Source organism: Alligator sinensis, unplaced genomic scaffold (assembly GCF_000455745.1).
Source record: "Alligator sinensis unplaced genomic scaffold, ASM45574v1 scaffold976_2, whole genome shotgun sequence".
NCBI classification, from domain to species: domain Eukaryota; kingdom Metazoa; phylum Chordata; order Crocodylia; family Alligatoridae; genus Alligator; species Alligator sinensis.
The window spans coordinates 328,631-339,801 of NW_005842666.1; the positions used below are offsets into that span (position 1 = coordinate 328,631).

At 40.6% G+C, this 11,171-nt stretch overlaps 1 protein-coding gene across 1 annotated transcript in view; it reads left to right on the forward strand.

The window, feature by feature from the left end:
- Positions 1-4,515: 4,515 nt before the first annotated feature.
- PPFIA2 (PTPRF interacting protein alpha 2) overlaps positions 4,516-11,171 on the forward strand; it is a gene marked incomplete at its 3' end in the record, with an annotated part of 557,753 nt that continues 551,097 nt past the window's right edge. The window contains exon 1 of the mRNA XM_025215735.1: positions 4,516-4,764. Within this exon, the coding sequence (XP_025071520.1) occupies positions 4,516-4,764 (249 nt within the window). The remainder of the gene's footprint in view (positions 4,765-11,171) is intronic.

Genomic DNA, 11,171 nt, shown 5'->3' on the forward strand with positions numbered 1-11,171 from the left:
CTTAATTTAGTCATGATCTTACAAGTTGCAGTACACCCTCAGCTGCTTTTGAAGTCACTGGGAACTGACAGCAGTTTGCTCTTTTTGAGGGAAAAGGATTATAATTAATGTTCTTAATATCTGTTGGTAAATTGAAGGAACAGCATTTGTGCCTCTCTAAGGAGGCAATGGTTATGTTTTGTGTAAGAAAATAAAGGGGATGTGCACTGCATCATGGGTTTATTTTTTTATTTTGTTGATAATTTTTAAATGTTTTAGTGCAGAAATAATGTAGTTTCTTTAGTTATCTTTAAATCACTGAAAATGAAAACCTCTTTGTAGAGCCTCAGGGTCTATCTTTTTGTTTTATCAGATAATACTTTTGATGAGGTTGTGTTGTTGTAAGTGATTGTATTATAAATGTGGTGCTAGGGTCCCAGCCTCCCTTCAAACCTGAAGACAAAACATTAGAAGAAAGACGAAACATAAAACTTGCTTTACCTTTCCTCTACCCTTTATTCTTTCCTTGGGTGAGCGGATGGGGTGGCTCTTTCCAGTTTTATTTTTACTCCTTCTGTGACACCCATAACCTCAAGAGTTAATTCCTTAAATTCTAGAAATGTTAAGCCAAAACAAGGAAGATCGGGTTGTGGTTTAGATTCTCACAAGCCATTTGGATCTCAGATCTCAATTTTCACTTTTTGCCTGTTTCTTCCTCCTCCTGCTAGTAACACTCCACACTTAGATCAATGGCCTTCTGACTTTTCCTTACATTCTTAAAAGATACCACTGAGATTTGACTCCATCGGACCCCCATTTTTTATCCTGATTTTCGTGACTATAATTGTGAACTAATATTTCAATCCGGTAGTCTCTGCTCATTAAATTCAGTAGAAGCTTACCTAACTAAAGCTTGCAGAATTGAATCCCGTCCAAGTTTCATCAAGTTGTTGAGTCTACTTGACTCATAAGTGGAGATGTTTCTCGACTCTAAGTGGAGAAGAAAGCAGTGATTTTTCTTGTTTGGTTTTTTGGTTTCTGGTGAAAATTTAAGGAAGACAACAGTCTTTGTTTATATTGTTCATATTGACCGTGTGGGGGGAGGAGGGGGGAAGAGAAATTCCCCTGGTGGTAGGTAACAGATCCAAAAACCTCAAGATCAATTCCTAAAACAGACTAATACCTCATAATACTGCACAATATGTTTAAAGTTAACTTCAATTTGGTATGTTCTTATGACTTACATTACAAACTTATATTTAGTGCCTATGATTTCTGAGAGAATATGTGTTTCTGTGTTTTTGATGATCCCTTCCAAAAACCCTAGTAGAGATTAACACAGCTGTTGTTCAGTGTGTAGATGTTCACCTGCAGATTTTGGATTTTCTAGATTTCAGATCCTTTTAAAATTATTTCTCTTATATTGATGGAAAAATTTAAACATACTAAAATCTTCCATTGCACTTTTCTTTTATATGAGGTTCTTGGAATGTCAAAGAAAGTAGAAAATTCCTTTCTACTTTATATGTTTACATGTAAGTTTAGTTAGGAATCTTTATTGTGAGCGAATGAATTATTTAAAGTTGAGAGACCTTCCCTTGCAAGTTTAAACAAATCCTACTTGTGATGGTTGAATCTCCAATGAAATTCTAAGTTAATTTTAATATGCCCCAAATTCACATGAGTATTTCATGAGTTCACATGAAGTTTGATATGGTAGGTCCTTAAGTTTCAGGTCCTTATGGCTTGAGGTAAATCTAGTTAATATATTTTAAGAACATAGGAAGTTTCAAGAAAGGGATTCTGTCTCTTCATGAATGTAGTGTTATATCTTTATATGTTGTCCCCTTCCTCACAGCTCAAAATCAGGCTATTTTAGAATGGATTTTTCAGGAGAAGTGATTGTGGAGGAAAATGGGTGCCATACTTAATAAAGAGTATACTATCTTAGCGTACACAAGTATCTTAACATTTGAGGAAGTACCATGCACACATGGATCCAGCATAGATATTCGAGTATGTACATGGATATACGTATTTGATTTTAGTGCACACATGGAGCTGTATGGGGAACTGAAGGGTATTCATACTGATGTGAAAATAATTCAGTAGAGTGAAAAACTGGATCTGATATCTTCCTTCAGATTCCTTGAGGTCTTCATAGAGAGTCGTAGTAATCATTTAATGCATGCATACGAGCTAGGTCACAAATTAATATCTGATGCTCCAGTGCAATCCTTTAGAAAGCATTCAGGCCACATACAGGATAGTCACTGCTCTCTCTGCAGGGACTGGTCTGGGGGGGATGAGAGCAGGGTCCCGGGTGTGGGGATTGAGTGGGAGGGTTGACTTCTTGCTCCAGTCCTATTGTGGATGATTTTGGAGCATCCCCCAAAGCTCCCTGCTGTCTCCCCAGGCTGGGGATCTCTAATTTGGGGAATGGGCAAGGGGTTTTGCTTCACTGTTCCCTACCCATTAGAGTCTGAGAAGAGAGTGAATCAGTTTCCACTGCTCCCTGCTTCTTCACCATACTGGGCATTGCCCAACTTGGGGAATGGATTCGGGGCTTTGCTCATCTGTTGCCTCTGTTTTGCCCCTGGAAACCAGGAGTGGAGAAGAAGAAGCTGCTCCCTGCCTTGGTTTGGAGAAGGCATGGGGAGTCTTTCCCCACTGTTCCACTCGCCCCACGGACTGGGAGGAGTGGAGCAGCCACTGCTTCCCACACCTCCCCCAGACCAGGATCACCCTGGGGCATCTGCACACACTCCCTTTTCTAGAACGATTTCTACCAGTGGAAATTTCTGAGAGAGTAAAAATTGTCTCAGGATAAAAATAGTTTATCCGGAGACAAATGCCACATGTGTTAGCAGTCATACTGAAGTATTAGTAGGTTTGCTGTTGATTCTGCTATTTTAAATCTGCTGGGAGAAGAAATTGAAAATTAAGGCTTTAAATTCTGTGTCCATGCTTAAAACATGGACAAGACCAATTCATTTTGATAACGTTAGAACATTCTCTCAGGAAATAGCAGCTAAAAAATTCCAGCAATCATATTACCTGTGCCTGGGATAAAAGATACCGTTAACTTAATGGAGTTAATCCATTAAAATACTGAAGATTGAAGAGGTAAAGATTGTGTGTGCTGGATTTATGGCAGAATAGAGAAGGCTTCCAGAAATTCCACTTTATATCTGACTCACAGGCAAACTCCTACAATGAATGATTTTTAACCTTCAGCTGCTGAAACTGAAATTTTTAGAACCTACCATTTTCCCAAGGAAAAAAATCCTCCGAGATCTTTTGAAGATGAGAGATTATCACAAAAAGAATCTTTAGCTACATATCTAATGTAGGTCTGTTGTACATAATGAAAGCAATGTTAGAAGGGCAAAGATATGGTGGTTTGGGTGATCTCTTTACATTTTCATAGAGTTTGGTATTGGCTATAAGTGAGCATGTCTACACGAGATGCTTGATGTGCAGTTCAGTAATTCTACTGAGCATCGATGTGTAATGGCAAAAGCTGTGTTGATGCATAGTAGAATTAATCTACTGTGTATTAAACGTCACGAAAAGACCATGCGCTGTTGCTACCGTCCAGTAGCAAACTTAATGCACAGTAGCAACGCAGTAGCAATGATGCCTTAAGGCATGTGTAGACGCACCCAGTGTGACCTTAAGTTGGATTGAGTTTCAAAACTCGGTCACATGGGGTTTTTGAGGGCTGCAATGTCCTGCTTATTCCTTTTTATGATATACCAACATCTAGTAGTTTTAAGGGTCAGGATTCCACACAAGCATAATCTAGACTGTGGATTTGATATGATTATTTTAATTGAGTAGCTAGACCAGGTGACACTAATTGTTTCTTTGTAAAGCCACCATACAATTGGAACAAATTAGCTTTATAAGATTGTATTCTTGTCCGTAGTAATTCAATTTGAATAAGGTATTGCAAGGATGGTGATTAGCAGCGAGTCTCTATTTCTTGACCTCTTACTCGGAGATCACCAGGGAATAGTTTCCCCTGAGGGAAGGAATAACTGGCTAGAAAAATAGATTAACTTTGCATCATTAAAGTAGCATACAATTGGATCACTGGTCAGGCTGGTGTCTGCTACAGAGAAGCCTGCAGGAGGATCAAGCCCAACAATAAATGGCAGTTATTGGTATTGACACAGACAAGCCACAAATGATGTAGGTAATCAGAGAGATATCAGAGATAAAAGAATCAAAAGCCAGGAAAGAAACTTTTTGATATGATTTTGAAGTATGCTGTTCAGATCAAGTTACTAACTTTAAGACATCTATCCTCACCCAGTGAAGGATCATATTCAACATTTGTACAGTGGGAATTAATTTTTAAATGTTATGTCTGCCAGTTAATTACCTGACTAATAATGAAAACAAATTTGAGATGAGAAACAATGCAGTAGTAAAGTAATGGTTCCTGTGATGGATTTAATCTCTCATTGGAATTTCCCCCCCTTTTTTCCTACTCAAGATTTTTTCCTCTTTTTTTTTTATTTTAAAGAAATGATGTGCGAAGTAATGCCAACGATAAATGAGGACACCCCCATGAGTCAACGGGGGTCCCAGAGTAGTGGATCAGACTCGGATTCTCACTTTGAGCAGCTGATGGTAAACATGCTGGATGAAAGGGACCGTCTCCTTGACACACTTCGGGAGACGCAGGAAAGCCTGTCACTCGCACAGCAACGCCTTCAGGATGTCATCTATGACAGAGACTCCCTCCAACGACAGCTCAATTCAGCACTGCCCCAGGTATGTCACTAGTAAAGATATTCTTTATAAAATTCACCTAAAAACTGATGAAACCAACTTTAATCTTAATAGGTTGCAACTTTGTATTCCATAAGACCTAAATCCTGTTCCCATTGAGGTTTTTTTGGCAACATTATCATTGGATCAATAGTACATGATCTAGACTCATTATGTCCTGAAATTGCAATTGGCTTTGAACATTGACTTTAAGGGGCACAGGATTAAGACCCTAAATTTTGGTTCTTTTGGCTGTTGCTCTAACTTTCACAATACACAAGGGTTGATTTGAAATGCAAACTATGATGATAGAAGGGAAGAAACATTATAAGCTGATTAACGGATATTAACTCAATAGTCGGCTCTGGACAAGAGGTATTTCTTAATGTTATAGCAACTACTGCTACTACTTTAGTTTACATAAGGTAAGTAGGTAACATCACACAGTCTAATGAACAGGGAAAATATAGATCTCTTACTATTTTTTATTCTGCTTTAAATAACTTTTTTTTTCTTTTCTAATTTGAGCTTTTTAGGCACACAGTGCTTGTTTTTTGTTAAAACAAGGTACCGTAATACTATTTTTTTAGGATAGCAAGTATAAAGGCACTAATTCATCCTTGATCAGGATCTACAACTTAGATTTTGTCAGAAATTTGGCATATGCTACATGGCAAAGGAAATGTGTATTCTATATATATGATCCTCCGTGCTCTCCCAACCTTTGCATGGCTTGAGGATTTGTCTGGAACCTGAAAATTCAATCATATCTAGTTGCTGAGGATGGGGACAGGGAAAAGTTAGTTGAGGTAGGGTTCGGTTGGAGGAATTGGTTAAGGGCCTGTTGCTGATGCTAAGAATGAAATGAGAGGAAGAACTAGGGAATCAATTGCAGAGTAAAGTGTAGTGCCTGCAATGTGAGCACTAGGTTTTAAGAGTAAGTGTTGCTCAGTAATTCTGGTGACATTAAAAGGGCAGGAGCAATAATGATGCCTTCTGCTACCATTAAACAATAGAATAAGGTTATTTGTGCACTCTAATTTGAACGATTCTTTTTCTCCCACAACGTGTGCTGTTCCTTGAGAGAAGCGTGTGGAAGGGAAATTAGGTCGGGAACTTTAATGGGGGTAACCTTTTGTTAGAGAGTGCTGCTGAGAGAAAGTTTTGTAGTTATGCACCTTTGACATCAATGAATACCTTAAGTTAGAGAGGCTGTACCCAGTCCTCATAACGAGATATTTCAGTGCTATTGAGCTCTTGGGAGAATTTAGAGCTAAATGTTCTTCATTCATACTTTGGCAGAACTCCTACTGAAGTCTAGGAGTCCGATTTGGGAAACAATATTAGATGAGAAAGTAACATGCAGCCTAAAGCATACATAATTAAGGCCCAGCTCATCTTTTCCTTGTATTTGGCTACAATATGAGTCTAGATTTAATTCCATTATTAACTCCTTTTATTTGAAACTCAATTTCTATGAAATCATAAATACTTTTTGATTATTTTAATAATTAGTTATGCAACTTCTATAAAAATGAAATAGACTTTCACCAAACTGCATATGAAGTAGTACTACATCGTATACTAAGGGATTCTTCTCCAGTCAGATTTTAAAAGTGAACCAGCTGTTTTTCACCAGTCACATCCAGATATTCATACACATAAATTCCTTAGCAACCTATTATTATAAGCAGGAGTACTATCCCATCAATAGCATAAAAAAATACATTCTTAAACAAGGGTGTATGAAATATCTTGCCCATGTTTCTCTTTTGCTCCCCGTTTTTGAAGCTAAAAATCCTATATAATTCTTTTCTGCATTGGTTTTGTTTTGAGATTTTTTGAATGATAAGTTTGCATTTTTAGTTATTTGATATAGCCTCGTAAGAAAATGCTGCTCACGTCATTATTTCTAAAGTGACAAATCTGTGTGTGTTAGGACTTGCAGAAGAAAAAAATACTCTGAAAGAGAAGTAAGATTTGGATACCATATAACATGAATCTTGCTTTATTATGACACTTTTTGAGCTGTTGTGGTGGTTCTTGAACTTTCGAAATTTGATTAATGTTTACTGTTTACGTACTACTTTACGTCTGGAAAATACAATATCAGTTTATATCAGATTTATGAAGTAGGGTTAATTTTTTTGTTTCTAGTATGCTACTTTTTTCTTTGGTGCTAGTCTGGAACGTCTTTTCCCTGTATTTGAGTACAATATGAGTCTAGATTTAATTCCATTATTAACTGCTTTTATTTGAAACTCGATTTCTATGAAATCATAAATACTTTTTGATTATTTTAATAATTAGTTGTGTGACTTCTATAAAAATGAAATAGACTTTCATCAAGCAGCATATAAAGTAGTACCACATAGTATACTATCATACCTGTTGTCAGTAGCATCAGAACCAAAAACTCTTATGTCAGAATTATATCATAAGATAAACTAACCTTTTAAAGTTTTGCCTGATTGGAGAAAAACATTAATAAAATTACATTTCAAGTAGCTGTTTGTTTTGATTTGAAACATTAACTGTATTTAGGCTACTGAATATGCTGTTTACAACTGTATGCATAGGAACAGGTGCTATAGTGAAACTCTAAGTGATGTGATATATTATAGAACACTGTATTATATTACAGTTATTCACTTCTTTCTTATCCATCAGTTCTTTACATGTAACAGCCATTCAACTGTAGAGCTTTCATTTCAAATAATAAATATGAAGGACTGAAATCCTGGCACCACTGAGAAGTTTCACTATTTACTTCAGTGGTGTTAGTTTCACCAAGAATAAAGAAAGAACTGAAGATATCTGAGATCCTCTGTAATATTAGCCCCTGATCCTGTCAATACTAGGGACCCCTCTAGACTTTCAGGGGAAGATGTGATAGGATCTGATGCACAATCCACACAATCGTGCCTCCTGCCCCGTCACATATGTATGGCAGGAGGCATGATTGTGGGATCCAGTTTCAAATCCTATTATGCCTTATTGCTGGTGCATAAGAAGCCTGGAATCACCATCTTGGGTTCTACCTGCACTGGCAAGTAGCAGGCTCTTGCAGCTGACAAGATTCCCATCTGCTGCAGTGCCCCACAGGCTGCTGCGGATGGTGCTGTCATAATTGGGAGCCCCATTAGCTGAGAGGACTCCCAGCTGCAGCAGCACATGGTGCACTCCCCAGAGCTGGGAGACCCCATTAACTGATGGGGACTCATTTGCAAATTACAGCTGGATAGAAAGCACCTATAAAGTTATTACTCATTTTACAGTTCTAACTTTATAGCTGGATGGACCTTTTTATGGCATGATAGTTAATTCACACGTGTAGCCTGTCTAAATTGTGTAATTAACCAGGTAATTGCATAATACATGTAATGTGTAGAGGGGGGACCCCAAGATACAAACGTAACCTAGAATTCCAAGTATGGTATCAAGTTTTTTATTTATAATAAGTTTATTAAGTCTCTGTTTGTACTGAATGACTGGAGAATAGCAAATGTAGTGTTGAGAGGCAAGCACATACATGGTATTAGACCAAATGCATGATTGGGATAGACTTAGGCAAGCTTCAGTAGTGTCCTTATTTAAGAAAGATTTGTGATCGGGATAACTACTGGCTTGTTAAACTGGCCCTAATAATTACAGAGCTTCAGAACAAATGTTCATCGACATTAGGGCTGGAAGGGACCTTGTGAGATTATTGGGTCCAGCCCCCTGTGCAAAGGGCAGGAAGTCAGCTGGGGTAAGATGACCCTAGGAAGATAAGCATCCAGGCATTTCTTGCCGGTATCCAAAGTGGGTGCTTGCACCACTTCTGGGGGAGTCTATTCCAGACTCTGGAGACTCGGACGGTAAAGACATTTTTCCTTGTGTCCTGTCTAAAATGGTCTTCTGGCAGTTTGTGACCATTTGACCTTGTCTTCCCTTGGGGTGACCTGGTGAACAGATGTTCTCCCAGTTCCTGATGCACACCCCTTATATACTTTTAGGCTGCCACCAAGTCCTGCCCCCCGCACCCCCATTCCCCTCCGAGCCTTCTCTTTTCCAGGCTGAAAAGTCCTATACCTCTCAGCCTCTCCTCATAAGGCCTGCTCTCTTGACCTGTAATCATATGTGTGGCTCTCCTCTGGACTCTCTCAAGCTTCTCCATGTCTTTGCTAAAGTGTGAAGCCCAGAATAGGATGCAGTACTCCAGCTGCAGCCTCACCAAGGCCAAGCCAAGCTGGAGGATGACTTCTTGGGTCTTGCTTGAGATGCATCAGTAAATGCAAGAGACAGTTTTATTTGCTTTGCTGGCTGTGGCATCACGTTGATGGCTCATGTTCATCTTGTGGTCAATCATGACCCCCAGATGGAATTTTGAAGGAAAGAATAGTAAAATTCCTGGAGGTAAACAGAAAATGGGATAAAATAGATGAATTAATAAAAAGTACGTTGCCCAAGTCTTTATACAAACGCCAGGAGTATGGGGAACAAGCAAGAGGGGCTCGCACTCTTGCTTGCTAGCACCCAGTACGACCTAGTCAGACTAAGTGAGGCATGGTGGGATTCATGGAATTTTGAAGGAAAGAATAGTAAAATTCCTGGAGGTAAACAGAAAATGGGATAAAATAGATGAATTAATAAAAAGTACGTTGCCCAAGTCTTTATACAAACGCCAGGAGTATGGGGAACAAGCAAGAGGGGCTCGCACTCTTGCTTGCTAGCACCCAGTACGACCTAGTCAGACTAAGTGAGGCATGGTGGGATTCTACACATGACTGGGTGGTAGGCATTGAGGGGTATAGGTTGTATAGGTGTCACAGAGTGGGGAGAAAAGGTGGGGGGAGCACTCTATGTTAAGGAGCAGTATACATCTTGCACCATTAAGGCGGGAGTGGAAGAGGGGAACACCGAGGCATTGTGGGTCAGGATCCAAGGGGGGCCGGGGAAAAGGACTTGGTTGTGGGTTTTTACTACAGGCCTCCTCATCAGGATCAAGAGCTAGACGATGTATTCTCTGGGCAGCTGGCAGATGCCACACAGGCGAGGGAGGCGGTGGTCATGGGAGATCTAAACTATCCAGATATCTGCTGGGAGGAGCAGACAGCCAGAACAAGCCACTCATGGAGGTTCTTACACTGTGTGCCGGACCTCCACCTAACCCAGGTGGTGTCTAGTCCCACCAGGGGTAGCACCTTGCTTGACCTGGTCTTAGCGCAACAGGGGATGATCTCGTGGGGAACATGCGAGTTCATGGTAGCCTGGGAGATAGTGACCATTACTTGGTGGCGCTCGCTATCCAGCGAAGGGTGGGTAAAGTATCTAGTGGAGCTAAGGCGTTGGACTTCAGAAGGGCCAACTTTAGCAAGCTTAGAAGGCTAGTTAGTGAGGGGATGCAACTCAAGAACATAGAGCATATGGGGGTCGAGGAGAGTTGGAGGTATCTCAAGGGAATGATCCTTGGGGCTCAAAAGGAGTCTATCCCATTATGTAGGAAGGGAGGTAAGGGGGCAAAAAAGCCCCCTTGGCTGAACAGGGAACTCCAGGAGAGTCGGGGGGCAAAGAAAGAGATGTATAGGCAATGGAAGCAGGGAGCAGCCACCAAGGAGGAACATATCTCCCTGGCGTGCTATTGCAGGGAATCAGTTAGACAGGCCAAGGCGGGGCTTGAGCTCAGGCTTGCTTCAACAATCAAGGACAATAAAAGGTCCTTCTTCAGGTATATAGCAGGCAAAAGGAAAGCTCAGAGAAACATAGGGCCCCTGCAGGACAAATCAGGACAGTTGGTGGTTGACGTGGGGAAAAAAGCACAGCTCTTCAATGAGTTCTTCGCTTCAGTATTTCTATGTACCGACCAAGCCAATTCCCCCACTTCGCTCATTGACGGATGTCCACATGGCACCAGTCCACCTACAGTTAGTTCTGAAATAGTTAAGGAGCTTCTGGAGGAGCTAGATGGGTACAAGTCAGCAGGCCCGGATGACCTCCATCCACGGCTGCTGAAAGAATTGGCCAGTGTCATAGCTGAGCCACTGGCATAGCTGTTTGAGCACTTGTGGTGCTCCAGCCAGGTCCCTGAGGACTGGAGAAGGGCCAATGTGGTGCCCATTTTCAAGAAAGGGAGAAGCGATGAGCTGGGTAACTTTAGACCAGTCAGTCTTACTTCTATTCCTGGGAAAATGCTAGAGAAAATAATCAAAAAACACATTTGTGCAGGTCCAGCAGGGGAAACAGTGCTGAGGGGAAACCAGCATGGGTTTGTCACAGGTAGATCCTGCCTGACAAACCTTGTAGCCCTCTATGACCAGGTCACGCACTGCCTGGACACGGGAGCCAAGGCTGATGTCATCTTCCTGGACTTTAGGAAGGCCTTCGACACAGTTTCGCACCCTATCCTCATTGGGAAGCTAGCAGACTGT